Source organism: Schistocerca nitens, chromosome 9 (genome assembly GCF_023898315.1).
Source record: "Schistocerca nitens isolate TAMUIC-IGC-003100 chromosome 9, iqSchNite1.1, whole genome shotgun sequence".
In the NCBI taxonomy this organism is placed as follows: domain Eukaryota; kingdom Metazoa; phylum Arthropoda; class Insecta; order Orthoptera; family Acrididae; genus Schistocerca; species Schistocerca nitens.
Window position 1 is genome coordinate 282,641,763 of NC_064622.1, and position 25,910 is coordinate 282,667,672.

Genomic DNA, 25,910 nt, shown 5'->3' on the forward strand with positions numbered 1-25,910 from the left:
ATGGCAGGTCATCAACATTTAAGTGAGTTTGAACGTGGTGCTATAGTCGGTGCACGAGCGATGAGGCACAGCATCTCCGAGGTAGCGAAGAAGTGGAGATTTTCCCAAACGACCATTTCACCACGAGTGTACCGTGAATATCAGGAATCCGGTAAAACATCAAATCTCCAACATTGCTGTGGACGGGAAATGATCCTGCAAGAACGGGACCAACGACGACTGAAGAGAATCGCTCAACGTGACAGAAGCGCAACCCTTCCGCAAATTTCTGCAGATTTCAGTGCTGGTCATCAACAAGTATCAGCGTGCGAACGATTCAACGAATCATCATCGATATGGACTTCCGGAGCCGAAGGCCCACTCGTGTACCCTTGATTTCTGCACAATTCCAGCAGGGCAGTGCGACACCCCACATGTCCAGAATTTCTACGGAGTGTCTCCAGGAACACTCTTCTCAGTTTAAACATTTCCACTGGCCACCAAACTCCTCAGGCATGAACATTATTGAGCATATCTGGGATGCCTTGCAACTTGTTGTCCAGAAGAGTGCTCCACGGCCTCGTACTCTTACGGACTTATGGACAGCCCTGCAGGAATCAGGGTGTCAGTTCCCTCTAGCACTACATTAATCGTGTCCATGCCACGTCGTGTTGCGGCACTTCTGCGTGCTCGCGGGGGGCCCTAAACGATATTAGGCAGGTGTACCAGTTCGTTTGGCTCTTCAGTGTATGATGATGTGCAATGTAGTGCTTGCGGTACAGTATGCGAAACAGTTTCCAGGCATCAGTATTTACTAACTAAAAACAGATGAGAAACCTAAAGGTTTGCCCACCCACGTTGCGCCTCCTGGTGGCCTCTGCAGCCACATCGCTCAGTGACTGCGTTCTCTTCACCAGGCAGGCGACTGTAGCGTCCATCATGAAAATAGACACCTGAGGGTCATCTCAACATCATCAGCATTGCCAGTTACTGATAATTTTAAATGGTACTAAAAATTCCGAGAAAATATTAGACATCGCAAATAATTAATGTCGAGTAATAAAATTTCTTGAATAAATTTTTCTAGGCAACACATTTAAGTCATTATCATTGCAAGATCATAGCCTACAGTAAGCACAAGACACGCCATTGCAAATGCGAAATGCTGGTACATTAATAACTGGTGTAACCGCCAGAATGTTGAATGCAAACGTGCATGTATAGCGTTGTACAAGTGCCGGATGCCAGTACGGGGTGAAGTTCCATGCGTGTTACACTTGGTCGGTCAATACAAGGGCGGTTCATGCTGTTTATGGATGATGCTGGAGTTGTCGTCCGATCATGTCCCGTATGTGCTCGATTGGAGACAGACCTGACGAACGAGCAGGCTAAGGCAACATATCGACACTCTGTAGCGCACAATGGGTTACAAGAGCGGTATGTGGACGAGCGTTGTTCTGTTGAAAAACACTCTCTGGAATACTGTTCATCCTTGGCAGCACAATAGATCCAATCACCAGTTTGATGCGTAATTTGAGTCAAGGCGCTTGGGGGGTTGGGGGAGGGGGAAGGGGGGGTAACCACGAGAATGCTCCAGCTCCCATACGAAATCACGCCCCTAACCATAACTCGATGTGATGATCCAGTATGCCTAGCACACAGACAGAATGATTGCACGTCCTCGACTGTCCCTTCTAATCAACGTACAGCCTTCACTGGCAGCGGGGCAGAACCAGCTGCCAAGTGAAAACATATCAGACTTCCACCCTGCCCTCCAATGCGCTCTCGCTTGACGCCACTGAAATTGGAAATTGTGATGTTTTGGGGTCAGGGGAATTCACGTTACAGGGCGTCTGGCTCGGAGCGGGCTTTGGAGTATAACCAGATTGTGACAGTTCGTTGTGTCACTGTGGTGACAACTATTGCTCAGATTGCTGCTGCAGATGCAGTGCGATGAGTCAGGTCTATATGCCGAACACAATGGCACACCTCTCGGTATTGCCACGTGGCCGACCGGAGCCCGGACGGTGTGTGGCGGAGGGTACCTCTATCGGTTCTCCTTTCTATTCCAGTCTCGTATTGTTCGTGGAAAGAAGGATTGTCGGTATGCCTCTGTGTGGGCTCTAATCTCTCTGATTTTATCCTCATGGTCTCTTCGCGAGATATACGTAGGAGGGAGCAATATACTGCTGGACTCTTCGGTGTAGGTATGTTCTCGAAACTTTAACAAAAGCCCGTACCGAGCTACTGAGCGTCTCTCCTGCAGAGTCTTCCACTGGAGTTTATCTATCATCTCCGTAACGCTTTCGCGATTACTAAATGATCCTGTAACGAAGCGCGCTGCTCTCCGTTGGATCTTCTCTATCTCTTCTATCAACCCTATCTGGTACGGATCCCACACTGTTGAGCAGTATTCAAGCAGTGGGCGAACAAGCGTACTGTAACCTACTTCCTTTGTTTTCGGATTGCATTTCCTTAGGATTCTTCCAATGAATCTCAGTCTGGCATCTGCTTTACCGACGATCAACTTTATATGATTATTCCATTTTAAATCACTCCTAATGCGTACTCCCAGATAATTTATAGAATTAACTGCTTTCAGTTGCTGACCTGCTATATTGTAGCTAAATGATAATCTTAAACGTAAGTAACGCTCACGATCGTTACAGACTCTATTTAAGGCAAACTTAATTAGCATCCTCATAGTGGCACTATTAGGGTCACCGTTATGCCACTGGCGCGATACCTGAATACATATAATCTTTCAGATTGTAACGGGAGATCCTCCTCTAGTAGTACTTTTCCTCAACAGTAGTTGTCGATACCAGTATTATTTTTCGAATTTTAGACAGATCAATATTATCTCAGTTGCTCTTCTGAAAACTTTCACATAATTTCACACACAGTATGTTATATTTCAAGCTAAAATTTACGAAAAGGATTTACTTTATAGTATATTTTAGATTCGATGTTATAATCGATAAGTACTAGTTCTCAATGTATAGCTAAAATTATTTTTATTAGAAACCTTTGCACACTTAAAGTTTGTGTTATTAATTACGCAATCCTGTACTGCTTACTATGTTTATTTCCGAATTCATTTATGAAATCATAATCGAAGTTAATAATGTAACGAAAGCCAGCGCGAATTCATTTACTAGCAAAAATTGTAGATCCTTTGCAATATTATTTTCCCCGCAAAGAGAGAGTCATAAGCTTCCCTCTGATGGGATAGTACGTATTTTTGTATTTTTGTAATTTCGGCTTTGTTAATGTGAAAAATCAAACTACTATATGGTATACTAAAAGTTGAGAAAATGTGTTAACGTAAAAAAATGCTGCATTGACGATCTTCAGGCTTACTTAGTTCAAACCAACCGTGAGAACCTGATGTGACATTTTCATCTTCAATAAACAAATCACTAGACAAGAAGAACTTACTAATTACTTGGACTGGACATTGTTTAATGTGAACAATAGATGGAAGCAGGTAGGAGAGGGGAGAATACAACATGAAGAAACACGCCTTACAACTTTAATTTATCTCGCACAACTCCTTCTGGCTTTTGCGATTTTTTCTCCCTCATAAGAAAATTCTTGCCAGTTGCTGTGAATAATATAAAAACTAACGTTACAAGAAATATCAAAGAAAAATTACTTTTCTTCAGGCTGTTCAAAAAACAGAGCCACTGGGATATTTGGACCGAAGAAAATATATAGATATTATGAAAGTTTATAGAAGCATGTGATACATACACTGAAGAGCCAAAGAAACTGGTACACGTGACTAATATCGTGTAAGCCCCCAGTGAGCACGCAGAAGCGCCGCTACACGACGTGGAATGGACTCGACTAACGTCTGAAGTAGTGCTGGAGGAAACTGACACCACAAATCCTGCAGGGCTGTCCATAAATCCGTAAGGGTACGACAGGGTGGAGGTCTCTTCTGAACAGCACATTGCAAGGCGTCATAGATATGATCAATAATGTTGATGTTTGGTAAGTGTTTAAACTCAGAGGAGTGTTCCTGGAACCACTCTGTAGCAATTCTGAACGTGTGGGTGTCGCAATGTCCTGCTGGAATTGCCCAAGTCCATCGGAATGCGCAATGGACATGAATGGAAGCGGGTGATCAGACATGGTGCTTATGTACGTGTCATAAGTCAGAATCGTATCTAGACGTATCGGGGATCCCATATCACTCAAACTGCACACGCCTCACACTATTACAGAGCCTCCAAAAGCTTGAATAGTCGTCTGCTGACATGCGGGGTCAATGGATTCATGAGGTTGCCTCCACACCCGTACACGTCCATCCGCTCGATGCAATTTGAAATGAGACTCGTCCAATCAGGCAATATGTTTCCAGTGATCTACAGTTCACTGCCGGTGTTCACGGGCCCAGGCGTGGAGAAAAGCTTTGTGTTGTGCAACCATCGATGATGTTTCGTTGAATGGTTCTCACGCTGACACTTGTTGATGGCCCAGCATTGAAATCTGCAGTAATTTGCGGAAGGGCTGCGCTTCTGCCACGTTGAGTGATTCTCTCCAGTCGTCATTGGTCCCGTTCTTACAGGATCTTTTACTGGACACAGCGATGTCGGAGATTTGTTGTTTTGCTAGATTCCTGATATTCACGGTTCACTCGTGAAATGGTCGTAAGGGAAAATTCCCGCTTCATCGCTACCTCGGGGAGGCTGTGTCCCATCACTCGTGCGCCGACTGTAACATAACGTTCAAACTCACTTAAATCTTGATAACCTGCCATTGTAGCAGCAGTAACCGATCTAACAACTGCGCCAGACACTTGTTGTTTTTTACGTAGACCTAGTCGTTCCCGACCACAGCGCCGTATTCTGCTTATTTACTTATCTCTGAATTTGAATACGCATGCCTACACCAGTTTCTTTGGCGCTTTCGTGTGTTTTATCATGAAAACAATGGAGTATTCCGAGACAAAAAATAAAATATCGTAAGAGATGTGAAACTGTTTCCCCTGTGTAACGAAAAGTGTCGTCGCTGGTGAGCTTATGTTTTGTTGGACCTTCTAGAATCTTCCAGGGAGAAAACTGTTAAGAATTCTATTTTGGTAAGATGTGAGATATAATTATTGTATCATGTCACCTAAGAACGCAATAGCATTTACGACAGACTTCGTACACGGCAGCGCTCGGGTGCTTGTATGGCAGCGCCAGGAGTTTAGTTTCGACACCTCGGCCTAATACGACCGAGAATACTATCTACTTCTCGAATTTTTTTTTTTTTTATTTGCTGCTCATACTGACTCTTCATCACTGCACCGTCAACCAAATCTCCGATATACTTTCAGGACAATATCTTCATTGAAGTAGAGCAAAATATATTTGTGGGGATGCCATTAGAGAACCCAAGTTTTATCAAAGTATACTACAAAACTGTTGTCCTCAGCACGCAATAAGTGCATTGTACAATAAACTTCGTTCATGTTGTTGCAATGTCTCTGCATTCCATTAAAAATTTTCGTCCCTGATTACACTTTCTCAATCGAAAACCAAGCGAGGAGAGAAGAGAAAGAAGTCGCTGAGGCAGAACAGTTTATCTTTTCGCCTACACCACTCTGTATTTTTGTTGCCACCGGATGCTCTCCTCTGTCTTAGTATTTAAGTATAGTTCTACATAATAACTTTTAGTCAAAATCGTCAAACTCTGTAGAATCTCGTATTCATTTATATCCTTTTCTTGGAGAACATGCTCAAATCTAGGAATCCTATAAATGTCACTGCACTGTTAATACGGAATACAGTCGATTCGGAAATACCACAAGGCTTTGTTGTTCTCTTATGAACTTGTTCTAAATTTACGTTATTCGTGGTTTCTTCACTGTTGGTCAGATCAGTAAAAAAATCAGTATACTTTACTTAACACGTGCTTTCTTTAACCTTTAAATCTAAAGGGAGTGGAAGGGTTGACTCAATAAAGTTAACATTTGAATTCCGTTGTGTTTATTAGCTACCAAAAACAATCTCACATAAAAATTCGACAGACGCCACTCAGGCAAGATTATTTACGAAACACTCCTTACATAAAACCATAAGCAAGTTAGCCCGTTAGCCAACGATCTCCCATAAACATTGATAAACGCCACTAAGGCTGAATTTCACCATAACTTTAACAAACAACTCTAGTTAAGACACATTATTTAAGACCCTTTTAATTTCAATATTTTAACATTATATGTAAATAACAGTGGACACACAGCCTTAATTTTAACACGAATACTTAAAACGTATTTATTAAAACGTAACTTGGGCAATCTTGCAAATTACTAGGGAACCTTGCAGAGCGTACCACGAAATTGTTCAAATGTCCATTGGCTTGTAAGATGGGCTTTAAGGGCATATAAAGTTACAACTTTGTACAATTAGAAATGTGTAACAAAAGAAGTAAGGGCCAAGCTTGTCAGGCCTAAGTTCAACCACGAACGATGGAGCCGACTGAGGGAAGTAATACTTAACTACGAACCAATACGTGGTTCCGTTTGCAACCCCACATCGATTAGGCCACCGAAATGTGAACCCAGCAAACGCTACCGAAGAGGGACACATGAGATCAGGCGAAGTCCACTGCCCGTAAGCCAAACCTGTAATCTAATGGGAAGCTCTGCGCTTCGGTTGCCCGCTGCCTCAGCTCACTGAAACACAGACCACACCCGACAACAAGAGGCCAAAAAAATTTTTCTTAACTTTAACATTCATGATTGACAACTAAATTAACACTACAAAATCAAGGCTAAATAACAATTAATTTCACTCGTAAGTCCTTTCTTTAGTCCTAAGTGAAACAAGTTACTCTGAGCACTATGGAACTTAACAGCTGAGGTCATCAGCCCCCTAGAACTTAGAACTACTTAAACCTAACTAACCTAAGGATATCACACACATCCATGCCCGAGGCAGGACTCGAACCTGCGACCGTAGCGGTCGCACGGTTCCAGACTGTAGCGCCTAGAACCGCTCGGCCACTCCGGCCGGACTAAGTGAAACAGTATCTGAAGGAGGGGCACTACTAACACTCATGGGGGTGTGTCCCCTGGACATTAAAATCCGGGAACAGGCGGCCTGGTATTGGGTGAAAAGAGATGTAGAAAAAACTGAGAGCATTTTGGTAGTGCTGGTGGGGGACAAGTTTGCAATTAAAAGAAGAGGAGAAGAGCTATGGCAAGAACTCTGGGACACAGTCGAAACAGGCAGAAGGACTTACCAACTGTTCCCGAACATCCAAGAACGCCTCCAACTTTCGCGTTTCCAACCGAGCAAGGGACTGATGCACTTCCTCACAGGTCATGGACCGTACCTGGCATATCTTTGCCGGTTCGGGAAAAGGGCGACACCCTCGTTGTGACTGCGGAGCCGAACAGGGTACTCCGGATCACGTGATCTACCTTCGGTGATGTAGCCAGCGACTTAAGAAACCAGCTACCAAACAATGAGACCTATCAGCTAATCAGAAACCCGACCACATTCGACATAATAAACCGCCTTGCCAGCGAAGTATCAGTAAAGGTCCTGCGAGAATATCGAAGGGAAAATACATGAACCACTAAACATGGCATGACTCAATGCGACCCATCCCACTCCGCCGTGACGGTAGGAATGGTTCAAAATGGTTCAAATGGCTCTGAGCACTATGAGACTTAACATCTGAGGTCATCAGTCCCCTAGAACTTTGAACTACTTAAACCTAACTAACCTAAGGACATCACAAACACCCATGCCCGAGGCAGGATTCGAACCTGCGACCTTAGCGGTCGCGCGGTTCCAGACTGAAGCGCCTAGAACCGCTCGGCCACTCCGGTCGGCGACGGTAGGAATCCACCACGCTCTGGAATAGGGGGAAGGTGCGCTAACACCCGAATTCGACAGCGGCACACAGATAGTGACCTAGTAGTAAGTTAATTTCTCAGTAGATGCTAGAAAGAACATCCCAAACAGAACCTGCAGCGATTTTCTAAGGGCCAGCCCGGTGCCAGCGGCATGCCCACTGGGATTAGCTCAGTGGGCACGGCCACATAGTAGGTTTATATAACAACTGACACGCCTGTAACGCTGCTTTAGAATAGTTAGTTAAGAGTAGACAGTAGATCTTACCCATTAATAAACTAACTCATTATTTCCTGTAGCATGTAAGTATACTAAAACTAGAATTACAAAGTAAAAATGCTGCTAACATCATTAAAATGTATTGTAGATATTAAGACCCACTAATGTATAAGGTGGTGGGTTATGATGTATGGTATTATTGGATTGAATAAAGAATTTAAAAAAAAAAACTCACGCTAGAAGTAGGAAATGAACTGGCTCACGAGAACGGACACGCATTAGAACTTAATGACACACATATTGGCCACCTTAAGTGGGCAAGGAAAGCTCAACACGGTAACCTTTAGAAATAAAAACTCAGGTTGCCCGCAGAGGACATACTGACATGGATTTACCGATATCGTAAGAAAATTAAACATTTGCTAATAACAGCTAATGAACTAACATTCTGCAAATACATCAATATTATGCCGAAGCAGAGCACACGCTTAGTAAGAGGCATCAAATGAAATCGAACACACATAACATCACGCGTCCGGCAACGTCTTACTATACCAAGGGCGATCACAATCACAGTTAACTAAGCGGTCTTAGTAATTAGAGCACTTAAACAGGTGTCTTGATGCAGGGGCGATTTTGCGAAGATGTCAGACCACCACTTCGCAAGACCTTAACAGTGTGTCCCTCCAAGCAAGTGCGCACATCCACAGCTCACGAGGTTGCCAGAGAATGCACAGCGCTGGCCAATTGGCACCGCCTCCAATACAACCACGTGATAACCACCGCCCGGCCTCAGACACTCCGTTTCCGCTTCTGCCCGACAGCCAATCGCCGATTCGTGCACCGCCGCCTTCCGTTCCCAAAGCGTTATTCCCCCTTTCTCGCGGTCAGCACTTACACTACTGGCCATTCAAACTGCTACACCAGGAAGATGACGTGCTAACGTGCTACAGCCGAAAAGTTTAACCGACAGGAAGAAGATGCTGTGATATGAAAATGATTAGTTTTTCAGAGCATTCACACAAGGTTAGCGCCGGTGGCAACACCTACAACGTGCTGACATGAGGAAAGTTTCCAACCGATTTCTCATACACAAACAGCAGTTGACCGGCGTTGCCTGGTAAAACTTTGCTGTGATGCCTCGTGTAAAGAGGAGAAATGCGTACCATCATGTTTCCGGCTTTGATAAAGGTCGGATTGTACCCTATCGCGATTGCGGTTTATCGTATCGCGACACTGCTGCTCGCGTTGGTCGAGATCCAATGACTGTTAGCAGAATATGGAATCAGTGGGTTCCGGAAGGTAATACGGAACGCCGTGCTGGATCCCAATGGCCTCGTATCACTAGCAGTCGAGATGACAGGCATCTTATCCGCATGGCTATAACGGATCGTGCAGCCACTACTCGATCCCTGAGTCAACAGATGGAGACGCTTGCAAGACAACAACCATCTGCACGAACAGTTCGACGACGTTTGCAGCAGCATGGACTATCAGGTCGGAGACCATGGCTGCGGTTTCCCTTGACGCTGCATCACAGACAGGAGCGCCTGCGATGGTGTACTCGACGACGAACCTGGGTGCACGATTGGCAAAACGTCATTTTTTCGGATGAATCCAGGTTCTGTTTACAGTTTCACGATGGTCGCTTCCATGTTTGGCGACATCACGGTGAACGCACATTGGAAGCGTGTATTCGTCATCGCCATACTGGCGTATCACCCGGCGTGATGGTGCGGGGTGCCATTGGTTACACGTCTCGGTCACCTCTTGTTCGCATTAACGGCACTTTAAACAGTGGACGTTCCATTTCAGATGTGTTATGACCCGTGGCTCTACCCTTCATTCGATACCTGCGAAACCCTACATTTCAGCAAGATAATGCACGACCGCATGTTGCAGGTCCTGTACGGATCTTTCTGGAAACAGAAAATGTTCGACTGCCGCCCTGGCCAGCACATTCTCCAGATCTCTCACCAATTGAAAACGTCTGGTCAATGGTGGCCGAGCAACTGGCTCGTCACAATACGTCAGTCACTACTCTTGATGAACTGTGGTATCGTGTTGAAGCTGCATGGGCAGCTGTACCTGTACACGCCATCCAAGCTCTGTTCACTGAATGCCCAGGCGTATCAAGGCCGTTATTACGGCCAGAGGTGGTTGTTCTGTGTACTGATTTCTCAAGCTCTATGCACTGAAATTGCGTGAAAATGAATCATAAGTCAGTTCTAGTATGATATATTTGTCCAATGAATACCCGTTATTATCTGCATTTCTTCTTGGTGTAGCAATTTTATTGGCCAGTAGTGTATATCCCAAGCCGGCTCAAGCCGCAACACCAACCTCTGTACATCGTACTTGTGTCAGAGATACCACTGGCGCCGGTCCCGCCACAGCTCATACTCGATACTACAATTTTAGATTGTTTACAAATGTCTTTTCGTCCTTTACGCATACCTACCAGAGTGGTATGACACGTATGCCCTTGCACCTGCGTCTTGCCAACCACCAAACACACGTCACCACCAAACACACATGAAAAGACGATGTCGCACAGAAATACTGATCGCCGCGCGGGATTAGCCGAGCGCTCTAAGGCGCTGCAGTCGTGGACTGTGCGGCTGGTCCCGGCGGAGATTCGAGTCCTCTCTCGGGCATGGGTGTGTGTGTTTGTCTTTAGGATAATTTAGGTTAAGTAGTGTGTTAGCTTAGGGACTGATGACCTTAGCAGTTAAGTCCCATAAGATTTCACACACATTTGAACAGAAATACTGATCATTCAGCGAGCGGTGACCAACTGCACGTGTAACAGTCTATACGTGGCAATATAGCTCTAAGGCGGCCAAAACAATGCGCATACAGCTTCTGGACTGTAGGCAGCGGGTGTGGCCTTGAGGTGTCTAATTTCTTGACGGCTGCTTTAATCGATTCAACCTCCTTTCTACATCTACATCTACATTTTTACTCCGCATGCCACCCAACGGTGCGTGGTGGAGGGCACTTTAAGTGCCACTGTCATTACCTCCCTTTTCTGTTCCAGTCGCGTATGGTTCACGGGAAGAACGACTGTCTGAAAGCCTCCGTGAGCGCTCGAATCTCTCTAATTTTACATTCGTGATCTCCTCGGGAGGTATAAGTAGGGGGAAGCAATATATTCGATACCTCATCCAGAAACGCACCCTCTCGAAACCTGGCGAGCAAGCTACATTGCGATGCAGAGCGCCTCTCTTGCAGAGTCTGCCACTTGAGTTTGCTAACCATCTCCATAACGCTATCACGGTTATCAAATAACCCTGTGACGAAACGCGCCGCTCTTCTTTGGATCTTCTCTATGTCCTCCGTCAACCCGATCTGGTACGGATGCCACACTGATGAGCAATACTCAAGTATAGGTCGAAGGAGTGTTTTGTAAGCCACCTCCTTTGTTGATGGACTACATTTTCTAAGGGCTCTCCCAATGAATCTCAACCTGGTACCCGCCTTACCAACAATTAATTTTATATGATCATTCCACTTCAAATCGTTCCGCACGCATACTCCCAGATATTTTACAGAAGTAACTGCTACCAGTGTTTGTTCCGCTATCATGTAATCATACAATAAAGGATCCTTCTTTCCATGTATTCGCAATACATTATATTTGTCTATGTTAAGGGTCAGTTGCCGCTCCCTGCACCAAGTGCCTATCCGCTGCAGATCTTCCTGCATTTCGCTACAATTTTCTAATGCTGCAACTTCTCTGTATACTACAGCATCATCCGCGAAAAGCCGCATGGAACTTCCGACACTATCTACTAGGTCATTTATATATATTGTGAAAAGCAATGGTCCCATAACACTCCCCTGTGGTACGCCAGAGGTTACTCTAACGTCTGTAGACGTCTCTCCATTGATAACAACATGCTGTTTTCTGTTTGCTAAAAACTCTTCAATCCACCCACACAGCTGGTCTAATATTCCGTAGGCTCTTACTTTGTTTATTAGGTGACAGTGCGGAACTGTATCGAACGCCTTCCGGAAGTCAAGGAAAATAGCATCTACCTGGGAGCCTGTATCTAATATTTTCTGGGTCTCATGCACAAATAAAGCGTGTTGGGTCTCATACGATCGCTGTTTCCGGAATCCATGTTGATTCCTACATAGTAGATTCTGGGTTTCCAAAAACGACATGATACTCGAGCAAAAAACATGTTCTAAAATTCTACAACAGATCAACGTCAGAGATATAGGTATATAGTTTTGCGCATCTGCTCGACGACCCTTCTTGAAGACTGGGACTACCTGTGCTCTTTTCCAATCATTTGGAACCTTCCGTTCCTCTAGAGACTTGCGGTACACGGCTGTTGGAAGGGGGGCAAGTTCTTTCGCGTACTCTGTGTAGAATCGAATTGGTATCCCGTCAGGTCCAGTGGACTTTCCTCTGTTGAGTGATTGCAGTTGCTTTTGTATTCCTTGGACACTTATTTCGATGTCAGCCATTTTTTCGTTTGTGCGAGGATTTAGAGAAGGAACTGCAGTGCGGTCTTCCTCTGTGAAACAGCTACTGCCCGGTTGTGAAATATCAGCTACTTGGCGGAGATACAGTAACTTTCACCCATTGTATCAAATAACAATAAGCCTTTTTCAGAGCCGTAGTGCAGCTACCGGAACGAGACCCGGAGGGCAGACGTGTGACCCTGCTGCGCGCAGGCAAGCTGGCACCGGGCACCTTTCAACCGGAGGAGCAGGCCAAAGTCGACTTCATGAGTGGTGACGCAACGCTGTGGGAGGACGACACCACCGTCATCTGCGGCGAGGTGCTCATCCAGGATATGCAGGGCGCCACCATGGCGCACTTCACCGCCATGTCGCCCTGGCTGATGCGGCGCATCATGACGTGCTACCAGGTAAACAAAGAAAACCCAACAGCAGCTGCTACTACGTACACCTACGGTCGAAGCTTATTGTGTGGAAAAACCACGAGGTTCGAAACAAACCGAACTTATTGCATCAGAATATAGGGATATCTATACACTATCTAGAGGCAACGGCGTTGACGCAGTGGATACACCGGTTCCCGTGAGATCACCGAACTTAAGTGCTGTCGGGCGTGGCCGGCACTTGGATGGGTGACCATCCAGGGCGCCATGTGATGCCAACTGAGGAGCTACTCGACCGAATAGTAGCGGCTCCGGTCAAAGAAAACCATCATAACGACCGGGAGAGCGCTGTGCTGACCACACGCCCCTCCTATCCGCATCCTCATCTGAGGATGACACGGCGGTCAGATGGTCCCGATGGGCCACTTGTGGCCTGAAGACGGAGTGCTTTATACACTATCTAGGGATATCTATACACTAGGTCATGGGATACCTCCTAAATTCGAGTCGGACCTCCTTTTTCCCGGCGCAATACAGCAACTCGATGTGGCATGGACTCAAGATGTCGCTGGAAGTCCCCTGTAGAATTATTGAGCCATACTGTCTGTATAGCCGTCCACAATTGCGATAGTGCAGCCGGTGTAGGATTTTTTGCACGAAGAGACCGCCCGATTATATCCTATAAAAATGTTCGATGGGATTCATGCCACGCGATTTGGGTGGCCCAGTCGTTCGCTCAAGTTGTTCAAACCAATGGTGAAAAACTGTGGCTCAGCGACATGGTGCACTGACATCCATAAGAATTCCATTGTTGTTAGGGAACATCAGGCTCATGAATGCCTCCAAATGATCTCCAACTAGTCGAACGTAATCATTTTCCGTCAATGGTCCCTTCAGTTGGACGAGAGGATCCACTCCATTCCATAGAAAAACAGCGTCCACCAATACGGAGCCACTACCACCTTGCAGTGCCTTGTTGACAACTAGTGTCCATGGCTTCGTGCGGTCTGTGCCACTCTCGAACCCAGCCACCAGCTCCTAACAACTGGAATTCAGACTCATCTGACCAGACCACGGATTTTCTATCGTCTACGGTGCAGGTGGTATTATCACGACCACGGGAGACGCGCTGCAGGGGATGTCGTGCTGTTACCAAAGGCACTCGCGTCACTCCTCTGCTGCTATCGCCCATTAACGCCAAGTTTCGCAGTACTGTCCTAACGGATACGTTCGTCGTACGTTCCACATGGATTTATGCTGCCACGTAATCTTGCCTCTCTGTTAACATTAACAACTCTACGCACACGCTGCTGGTCGCAGTGGTTAAGTGAAGGTCGTCGGCGACTGCGTTGAGGGCATCTTCAAGCTTGCTCTTGGCACTCCTTTTAACACTTCTTGCTTCTTTGGTAACTTGAAGAACGAATGTTTCAGCTTCATGCACCCATTGTATGTCACACGCAAGCAATTGATCTTCCGTATCAGAGCCACATTTTATGCCTAAATTCCTCTGGATTTCGTACCTTCCCATCACTCCAACAGTGAAATATATCACTGCATCTAGTACACCAACTTTTTATGTATTTAGTCCTACAAAAGCATTCTTGGGTAATCTTTCCCATACTCAATGGTTGAAACTTTCATTTGTATTTTCAGTGCCCCCATGAAGACATTTACAAAGCAAAACAGGGTCACTCAGGTCTCAAAATTTTTTATTTAATTCATAACAGGCTTAGGAAGAGAATGATAATGATGGTATATTTGACAACTTTCTTTTCCTTTTTGGTAACCACACCAAGAATCTGCTCCTTTAGGGCAAAGTCCTTGAACAGGGTTGTCATCTGTAAACATCTTATGAAAGTAGGTATCCCATACAACTTTTCTCATTGCTGTAACATCATTCAGGGTTGCAGTTCGTGTAATGGCCAGTCCATAATGACTCTGAAGAAGGTCTGTTTCAGTCTCTGTCAATCTTCCTCGGCCAGACAGAGATTTTCTGTCAGATAGCAACTTTCCTTCCATTTCTCTTCATAGCTTCCTCAATCTGGCACCCATCCTCTTTTGCACATGTCCACAACACTCCAGTTTTGTTACCAAGGAATCACCATAAACATTGAACTCATTAATTTTATTGAAAGCTTTAGAGTCCCCATCGCATAGGTACTTCGTATATCTAACGTTATAAACGGGCACCGACCTCTGAAATATTTTTAGAGCTCCATCCCACTCCATAGTTCCACTGTAACCATCATAATTCTTAGAACACTGATCTTTAATATGTCCTTCAGTGTTACCATGGCAGGTGTGGCAGTACTTAGATAAGCACTCAACATCAACAACTTTTCCATTCTCATGAGAAGTAGCTCTTACAACACAATTCAAGGAACGATGTCCTCGACTTTGCCATGTCCCATCAAGTACAACAGCAATGTTGTTGGTACCACCAATATTTACAGTTTCTTCTACTGCACGTTTTATAGATGCTTTAGACACTACCGTCAAGACACATAAAAGTGTTTTTATGTACTTGCTGGACCTACTGGGAGGAGGAGGAAGGTCCATCAAACCACAAAACGTTTGAGCAGCCTTTTTTCCTTTTCCTGTTGCAAGCACTACATACACTAACTTCAAATTCACATCATATGAATTATTCACAATGTTCGAAGTCATTTTAGAGGTAAATTTATTGCAGGATCTACACAGAACAACTAATATTGACGCTAAACCGTTCCTGCTACTTTGTTGTTCAGTTATTTCCAGACAGCTTACACCATCACACGGTGTACATTTCGCCACTTCCATTATCAAAGAAGATAATATGCCCACATCAACAACAACAAATCCACTACAAGCAGCGTCATTGTTATCACAAACATTTGAATCACCACGAGGGGTGCCATGTGGGAGTTTCTTCTCTGAAGAACTGATACATAGGTTACTTTCAACAGTGTCGCTTGCTTTGTCTGTGCACTGATTATCACGGAATTTCCTTTCATTGAAATTATTGATGCATGGCATAGTTCGTATTTATTGCACACTAAGGGATATGTACTTCCACAAATATATGTAGCACTTGGGCAACAAACATTCAATAACACGTGAACAAACTGTTTCAGCGAAACAAAAGTAAATAATAGCAAAGATATTCATTTACAGACACTAGAAACCGACACGGCTACGAACATATGCAATATATCATACGTATAATCGCTGAAAACAGACCAGCTCTTATCGAAATAATATTGGTTTCTGTAACAGAAATAAAGGCGGCGTGGTGGCATACGTGATCATTTTTCATTTGAAACACTATAATGCATTTATCAAAGTAATTAGGAAATACTATAGAATTTAATAAAGTCATAAAAAATTTCGATTTTTCCACCATTCATAAGTGCTCTGTATCCTTAATAAAACTTCCCTCCTGCCAAGGAAAAGTCACTAGTTTTTAAATAAGAGAAGTTCGATCACTGTCTCTAGGTTAGACAAGCCCCCATGTCCTGGACACTGGAAACGGACCCCAGAGGACCAGCCCTGGAGCTACCAGTAATGACATGTTAGAAGATTCACAATACAGCTGTACTAATGGACAACAGACTTAGAGACAGACATAGCATTAGAGGAAGAGACTGCTCTGTTACCACCAGAATAGTTTGACGTGTCACGTAACAAGGCTGGTGTCGTATTTTGTACTGGCTGCGGGCTTGACTGTCGAGTATGCATGTCACCATACGATCACCAATACGAAAGTGAGTGTTTAGTGTTCAATTTACAACCTGCAGCACACGCTCCGTACAGACACAGTGGAATGATGCTATGTCATGCTGTGTCATGTGGTACACTGCCTTTTGATACCACCCACGTCCCCACCTCCATCTATGTTCTTCCACTCCAGCAAACGTGAGCTACAACCTGTCGTGGTTTTTGTCTTGTAACTCATTCCTTCATTCCACCCTGTTCACGTGTCTCTTTAATTGGCTCTGCTCGAGTTGTCGTATTGAATGGTCGATGTGCTTTCTTTTCTATTTTAATTTTGTCCATTACATTTTTTTAGTTCCCAATTATAATTTACCACTCTTTTCAGGATCTACATGTAATTTTATTCGTGAGCCAGCAGTATTTCGTTGCTGTTGTGACGAATTGTTCGCTCACTCCCAAGGACCCCAGCTTACCACCTGTATTGTTGGTTATTTAAACTCATAAATCTGTAATAGCACCAGGGTGAGACGTGACCTGTCGACTATCATTGGAATATGACTGACACATGGCTATATAGTTTTAGAAATGTAAATGGTAACGAAAAATGATGGCATAATTCTGTATGTTGTCCAGCAATACCGTTGTCATACCTATCGTGCATGAGTCTGGAACATGTCTTCGCATCAAAACTAACTTCGCGATCTGAGCAACGGGGATTGCTTCATACTAATTGATAGTTGCTCCAGTCTCTGGATTACGGCGTTATTGGATGGTGGTAATGGAGTATAATGTTCCGCACACTGCTTTCCCAGCCACCATTTTTGTATTTCAAACGACACCTTACTTCTGATCACCAGTTCCAACCAACGCCTTTCCTCTGCATCTCAGTACTCTGATATGTTGCAAGTTGCTGTCATCTAACAAGGTTGCTCCAAAATATCATTTCGTTTAATCTCAAAAAATAAAAATACTCAACAAGAAATATCAGCGTCTACTCACGGTTAGCATACCACCTTTCAAGGATCGGCGCTCATGTCGACTGACACTATACTCCATACCTATTTCCGTTTGTAGCACGATGTAGGTCTGTACTTCAGTTACTTCTTGGCATCCGCGCTGCAAACACAGTCACACCAAGGTGGCTGAGCATTCCATGGGAACCACTACACGACGCCCCAACGATTACTTCTCTCAATACTTCCACATTCGTCTCTTTGTGGATAATTCATTCCAGTTCGAAGCAATTAGAAATCAAAGGACAGTGACAGTTCATGAGACTTCCTTTATAGTGTGTTGGAAAACAGTACATAACAAATCGAATGGAACGGGTTGATGAGTTTGTAAAGTTTAACTCTTGATTATCTCGTCAAGAGTTGAATTTCACTTTGTCTCCATGTAGTGAAATTTCTTTCTTTTCTCTTCTTACAGGAAGCGTATCCGCTACGGCCTAAAGGCTTCCACGTTATCAACAGCCATCCTGGCCTCGAGAAAATATTCTCGTTTTTCGAGGGTTTCCTTAAAGAGAAGTTCAAGAAAAGGGTATGTACTCAAATATACGTAAGTGTCGTTTGTAATTTAAAATACGAATCCTCAGTACCATTAACATGCACTCTAGAAACATTTCTGGTGCAGAATAAGGTCAAATACTTCTTTACATAACAGATGTCTCAATCTGGATTTAATGGATATCCTAGAAAAAGTGCACATAAAGCAAAGAGTGTCTTCAATATTACCTACCATTGTAAGTATGTCTTGTTATCTAAATTCATAAGCTTTAAATACGTACAATTAATAATGAAACTTACTTTCGTTTGTAACATTTATTGGTTAGAAGGAAATGCTGGCTGCAGCACATTCTTTGAAATTATGAGTGTAGGAGGGGTAAAATACAGGGAGTGAAAGGTTAACACAATAGAAAACTAGAGTGTAGCTACAAAAGTCGCAGGACGTGAAAGGGAGGCAAAAGTTGAGGAAAGAGTGATACAGACATGCAGATTATTCCCATGTTATTCGACACTGAAAAAGCACTAAAGGAAAGCAAACAGAAATTTAGAATTGTAATTAAAACTGAAGGAGAGGAAATGAAAAAGTTATTGTTTGCTGATGGCATTGTAATTCTATCACAGACGGCAGAGGACTTGGGAGAGCAGTTGCACGGAATTGAAAATGCCTTGAAATTACACAGAATGATTTCTTGACAGTATTAGAAAGTTTCAAGGGTTACGGAGAAGGATAAATGTACCACTTTGAGGTGAGAGACCATGATTCGGAGACGAACGAGTCGAATGTTGCAAGCGAAAATAGTTCTGAAATCTCAGACAGTGCAATATATCTTCATTATTGTTTTTGCTAAGATTTTAGGGTAGATAACTTACAGAAGTGGTAGTATGGACCATAATAAGGAAAAATATCCAGTAACCGTGATCTCTGGAATGCATAATTTAAGAGCTATAGGGACTTGTTCAGTAGAAGAGATGTGTTTCACAGTATCGTAGATGAACAAGTGCCAATAGCTCTTAAGGTATTCACGTTATAGCCCATTTTTACCAGACATTTGTTCTTCTTTTGCTCCGTATTACCACCTCTGTAAGTTGCCTACCCGAGAATCGTAGTGACAACACTTCCGGTACTACTTTGAAATAACAGAAGTTGTGGGATAGCAGTATCCACGCATACTGATGACGGTAGTCCACAAGCTATTAAAGGGCAGTGTATTGGCGGAACCGTCATTTGTACTCACGTGATTCATGTGAAAAGATGTCAACGTGATGATGGCCGCACGAAGGGAACTAACAGACTTTGAACGCGGAATGGTAGTTGTAACTAGAGCCGTGGGTCATTCCATTTCGGAAATCATTAGGGAATTCAGTATTCCGAGCTCACAGAGTCATGATTGTGCCGAAAACACCAAATTTCAGGCGTTACCTCTCAGAACACATAACGCAGTAGCCGGCGGGATTTGAGGCGTCAGAAAGGGCATCCGGCTAAAACCGATACACAACAACGCCGATCCCGTTGGTATCGGGAAAAGGTAGTAGGAACAGAAGAAGGAGAATCTGCTCATTTTTCTTCGAAAATGAGACACTTAAAGTAGTAGATGAGAATAAATGAGAACGGTCGAAGTACTACGGAATATATTAAACGTTGAATGGGAACAATACGAAAAATGATTCTTGAAAAGAAAAATATTTAGCGTGGAACATAAATTTTAGTTACGAAGTGAAATCTAGATCTGCCAATAAAATTTAAAAATGACGACTGATCGCTGCAATCTATAATTTACAAAACTACTGAAGATTTTAAACGCTGAGTGGGAACAATACGAAAAATGTTTCTTGAAAAGAGTAATTTTTTAACATCTAACACAAATTTTAGTTACGAACTTCCAACATACTCGAATAATGGCGAGTCAGCACTTTCTGTTAATCAGAACAACGAAAAACTAGCCAAAACTACAAATTTCATGTTTTTATTTAATTGATGAGTAGCTTCGGGCCTAGCCCTTGTGGTGTCACCGCCAGACACCACACTTGCTAGGTGGTAGCTTAAATCGGCCGCGGTCCATTAGTACATGTCGGACCCGCGTGTCGCCACTGTCAGGATCGCAGACCGAGCGCCACCACACGGCAGGTCTCGAGAGACGTACGAGCACTCGCCCCAGTTGTACGACGACTTTGCTAGCGACTACACTGACGAAGCCTTTCTCTCATTTGCCGAGAGACAGAATAGCCTTCAGCTAAGTCCATGTCTACGACCTAGCAAGGCGCCATTAGCCTTAGATAGCTTGTATCTAAAGAGTCTCACTTGTATCGCCACAATCTCCAGATGTCTCATCAAGAACGATGTATACAAGGATGGATTAAAAGTTAAGTAGTCCAGAAACTACGTACTTTTCTTTATAGCATTCATTAAGTCTCCTGTTTCAGACCTCACTCCATCCTTCGTGAGTTAGCGGGTGCATCTTGGCCGCCTCTTTCAATTAGTGTGCGTAGTGTTGGCAAGTCTGCCGACACTACAGCCCTATTTTCAAATCAACCAGAAAGTCAAAACGGTATTTCCAAAAGTACAAGAACCATATCAAAAATATACGTATATTGAAGTGAAAATTAACAGTTACAGAGCATGCAGAGTTGTCTGGAGGCCAAAATTGGGCGAGCAACAGAATAGACAAGACGAGAATAGTATCATTTGAAATGTGATGTTACAATAAATGTTGAGTATTAAATAGGTTGTTCCAATGACTAATAAAATGCCCAGAATCGAATTAGGGAGAAAAGAGGATTATGGTACAATCTGACTAAAAGAAAGAATCGTTTGATAGGAAACACTCTGAGGCGTCAATAAATAATAAGTTTGTTAACGGAAGAAAATGGAGACAGTTGCAGGAGGTTGAGGAACTACTATACAGGGAAACTAAAGCTTGGGTACAGTAAGCGAGGGTTTAGCTTGCCCTAATTACTGAGAAATGAAGAGGCTTCCGCAGGACAGACTAGCGTGGAGAGCTGCTTCAAACCAGTCTTGGGACTGAAAAACGCAACGGCAAGTTATATAAAAAGAAGGAAGTGTGTATAGCGTACGGTATTGTTATTAGAACCCGTCTCAATAGTATGTTATGCCTTAGAGCATCTCGTAATACTTAGAAAATATTACGTTGTTATGTTTATGTTTCATGTATTTCAGATGTTCATCCATCCCAATCTGGAGTCTCTTCATAAGCACGTCCCCAAGAAGATTTTGCCAGAGGAGTACGGAGGAGAAGCTGGACCTATTGAAAAATTGCAAAGTAAGTGCAAACCATTGTCAGCGAATTTTACGTCATCCGAAATGTGCAACGTTGTGTACTCATAAGCCCTGAAATAGTCTTTTAGGAGCCACAGAGGGGATAAATTCTGCTAGAGAACCCATGACCGGAAATGTGCTGATCGGACTAAAGTTTGAAAATCAGCTAACTTTCAAATCTCACACTTCGTGGTACAACACAGCGGAAGCAAAGAGGTCTGACCTGTGTGCTCTACTGGAGCCCATGGCATGGGCAATGTTTCGAGTACTCGCCTTTGGGTACTGTCCTACGTGACGAAGGAAGCTCTCTTAAAGACGAGAGAGCGGCGCGTCAGTGCAACAGCACAGTCAGCTATTCTCGTTGCAAACATACCAGTTTCCCGTTGCTGTAAGCGGCTGAAAATGGTATGTTACGTCATAATTGCAACAGCAACTGACGACGGCGCCCTCTTCTCATTTTATGTGTGTACCGTGCAGCAGCAAATTTTAAAATGATCTGATCTTCAAACTTATATTACATCCGAACGGTACAGGAATTGTGAAACACCCTGTAAAATATATTAGGGCAGCAGTATGTAAGTTCAGGTAATAAATAAGTGACTATTCATGTACTTTAAAAGCATCACTACATTGGCTACCAATCTTGACATACAAGGAGATTCACCTACCCTTACCTCTGGGTTTTACGCAACCCGCAATGCCTTCAAAAACCACGTGCGAGTTTTTCATATTTTATCGCTCGCTATGTTCAGACTATCAGTCCTACACAAAAAATGAATAAGACCATTTTACAGTTAATTTAATGTAGTTAAATTTTGTACTCGGATTCGTTTTCGCTGGAGGCCACAGGTTTTGAGTCTGAAGGCCATTTTTTCAAGTTTCTCTTGAATAATTCGAAAACTACAGCCACTAGCGAAAACGTATCCCAGTACATACACTACTGACCATTAAAATTGCTACACCACGAAGATGACGTGCTACAGACGCGAAATTGAACCGACAGGAAGAAGATGCTGTGATATGCAAATGATTAGCTTTTCAGAGCATTCACACAACGTTGGCGCCGCTGGCGACACCTACAACCTGCTGACACGAGGAAAGTTTCCAACCGATTTCTCATACACAAACAGCAGTTGACCGGCGTTGCCTGGTGAAACATTGTTGTGATGCCTCGTGTAAGGAGGAGAAATGCGTACCATCACGTTTCCGACTTTGATAAAGGTCAGATTGTAGCCTATCCCGATTGCGATTTATCGTATCGCGACATTGCTGCTCGCGTTGGTCGAGATCCAATGACTGTTAGCAGAATATGGAATCGGTGGGTTCAGGAAGGTAATACGGAACGCCGTGCTGGATCCCAACGGCCTCGTAACAGTAGCAGTCGAGATGACAGGCATCTTATCCGCATGGCTGTAACGGATCGTGCAGCCACGTCTCGATTCCCGAGTCAACAGATGGGGACGTTTGCAAGACAACAACCATCTGCACGAACAGTTCGACGACGTTTGCAGCAGCATGGACTATCAGCTCCGAGACCATGCCTGCGGTTACCCTTGACGCTGCATCACAGACAGGAACGCCTGCGATGGTGTACTCCACGACGAACCTGGGTGCACGAATGGCAAAACGTCATTTTTTCGGATGAATCCAGGTTCTGTTTACAGCATCATGATGGTCGCATCCATGTTTGGCGACATCACGGTGAATGCACATTGGAAGCGTGTATTCGTCATCGCCATACTGGCGTATCACCCAGTGTGATGGTATGGGGTGCCATTGCTTACACGTCTCGGTCACCTCTTGTTCGCATTAACGGCACTTTGAACAGTGGACGTTACATTTCAGATGTGTTACGATCCGTGGCTCTACCCTTCATTCGATCCCAGCGAAACTCTACATTTCAGCAGGATAATGCCCGACCGCTTGTTATAGGTCCCGTACGGGCCTTTCTGGATACAGAAAATGTTCGACTGCTTCCCTGGCCAGCACATTCTCCAAATCTCTCACTAATTGAAGACGTCTGGTCAATGGTGGCCGAGCAACTGGCTAGTCACAATACGCCAGTCACTACTCTTGATGAACTGTGGTGTCGTGTTGAAGCTGCATGGGCAGCTGTGTCTGTACACGCCATCCAAGATCTGTTTGACTCAATGCCCAGGCGTATCAAGACTGTTATTACGGCCAGAGGTGGTTGTTCTGGCTACTGATTTCTCAGGATCTATGCACCCAAATTGCGTGAAAATGAAATCACATGTCAGTTCTAGTATAATATATTTGTGCAATGAATACCCATTTATCATCTGCATTTCTTCTTGGTGTAGCAATTTTAATGGCCAGTACTGTATTAAGGACCAGTTTCGCTGCGTTAAAGCAACATCTTGAGATTGTTAGTAGTGTCACACAGATAACAACACAGAGACGCTCCCAACGTCACTGTCACTTAATATAACCGCATGAAGAGAGGAAGTAGTCAACAAACCGTCAGCGGCAGAGCATTGAGACGAACAGTGCGGGGCATGAGGAAAATGTTGTTGGTTATCACAAGAGTAAAGTATTGATTCAACTAACAACCTGAAGGTACTGCTTTAACGTAGCGAAACCGATCGTTACTAAACCATGTCATAACAGCTGTTTGCGGTTTATTCAAGTTCAGTTTACTATTAATTTCAGCAGCTATGGTTGCCCATATAATAAAGTTCCTTATTTCTCAAATGAATTGAACTTGAAATTTTGAACGTCTGCATAAGCCTCTATCAAATACAAGCAATCATACGTTTGGTTACTCCATACCTAAACAATGCAGAAGTAACACTTGCAGACAGACGAATTCCCCTTGTAATTTGAATCCCGTTCAGAGTGTCTTGAAATGACATCTTCTTTTGTTGTGGCAGTACAGTGTGGCTCAGTTTGGCCTTGATAGTCTGGCCTTCAGCAGATATTCAAGAACGTATAATTTTTATATGATGTGTAACAGACAACAGCCTGGAGGGTGGTGTGCTCACCCCACGCTCCTCCATATCGCGTCCAAAAAAAGCCATTGGCAGTAGCCGACATGACGGTAGGTCGGTCCCGAGTGGCCCGTTTGAGGCCAGAATGGTGGAACTAGGAAAAAAGAAAAAAAAATGAAATGCTTAGTATTCGTGTCTCAATCTCATATGGGTAATGCGACTTACGCATTTCAAAAACGTATGACGTGCGTGACATTTCGACTCGTCTTATATTTCTAAGGGGGGAGGAATAGCACAAGTACAGAAGCATAATAAAGTATCCAGAATGACATTTTCACTCTGCAGTGGAGTGTGCGCTGATATGAAACTTCCTGGCAGATTAGATCTGTGTGCCGGATCGAGACTTGAAGTCGTGACCTTTGCTTTCTGCGGGCAAGTGCTCTGCCAACTGAGCTACCCAAGGACGACTCACGACCAGTCCTCACAGCTACAATTCTTCCAGTACCTCGTCTCCTACCTTCCAAACTTCACAAAAGTTCTTCTGCGAAATTTGTAAAACTAGCACTCCTGGAATCAAGGATACTGCAGAGATGTGGCTTAGCCACAATACCTAGTGGACGTTTCCAGAAAGAGATTTTCACTCTGCTGCGGAGTGTGCGCTGATATGAAACTTCCTGGCAGATTAAAACTGTGTGCCAGACCGAGACTCGAACTCGGTGACCTTAGTTCGAGTCTCGGTCCGGCACACAGTTTTAATGTGCCAGGAAAGTTCATAATAAAGTAATATTAGATTTTGTGTAGACGTACCTCTATCCCTGTCTGTTAAGAAAAGGGAACAACTAAGAAGAAAGGAAGAGAATTTAGCTGTGCCGATGTGTACTTTATAACATTAGCGTAGGAATCACTGTAGAATGAGTTACCAAATGATTGGAAATTCGTAACATCAGACATTCCTAATTCCCTTAAACTTAGTTGTCCACATGGGAAGTGTTTTACGATGTCACTCTGTTTGCAGATATGTGGAAAGAGCGCGTTGAGAGGAATGCGGCGTTCTTCAAGGAGGACGAGAAGTACGGGGTGGACGAGTCGAAGCGGCCCGGCAAACCAAAGACGCACACCGACCTGTTCGGCGTGGAGGGCTCTTTCCGGCAGCTGACCGTGGACTGAGCACGATTCTCTGCCGACCTATTGTCTTTACTCTTGTCAAAGGCCATTCTTAGTGGTACTACTATTATATGCTCTTACTGTAACAAACTACCGATGAATTTGAGAATAAAATTACTTTGCTTTCAAATTTTGGCAATGCATCTCTCACCAAATCGGCCTATCATATATCACGGTGGGCACGAAAAACACAACACGTAATACATTATGTGTAACTGTCAATTTAACCCACAAAGGAATTCAAGGCATTGGCTGCCAGTCGGCACTGATTTACGCTGATGAGCCAAAATATTATGACCACTTGCTTAATAGTTTGTTTGTCCGCCTTTTGCGTACTGGGCTTGGCTCTGACAAGGGAACCTCCCCATCGCACCCCCCTCAGATTTAGTTATAAGTTGGCACAGGGATAG

The 25,910-nt window shown here is 44.0% G+C and overlaps 1 protein-coding gene across 2 annotated transcripts in view; it reads left to right on the forward strand.

Moving 5' to 3' along the window:
• The window catches only part of LOC126203922 (retinol-binding protein pinta-like), a 176,392-nt gene extending 150,762 nt beyond the window's left edge, over positions 1-25,630 (forward strand). Inside the window, exons 4-7 of one of the 2 annotated variants that reach the window (XM_049938320.1) lie at positions 12,685-12,943; positions 18,038-18,148; positions 21,290-21,392; positions 25,352-25,630. In XM_049938320.1, the coding sequence (XP_049794277.1) occupies positions 12,685-12,943; positions 18,038-18,148; positions 21,290-21,392; positions 25,352-25,503 (625 nt within the window). In that variant the 3' untranslated portion in view covers positions 25,504-25,630. The remainder of the gene's footprint in view (positions 1-12,684; positions 12,944-18,037; positions 18,149-21,289; positions 21,393-25,351) is intronic. The other variant, XM_049938322.1, reaches the window with a different exon arrangement.
• The last annotated feature ends 280 nt before the right edge of the window (positions 25,631-25,910 follow it).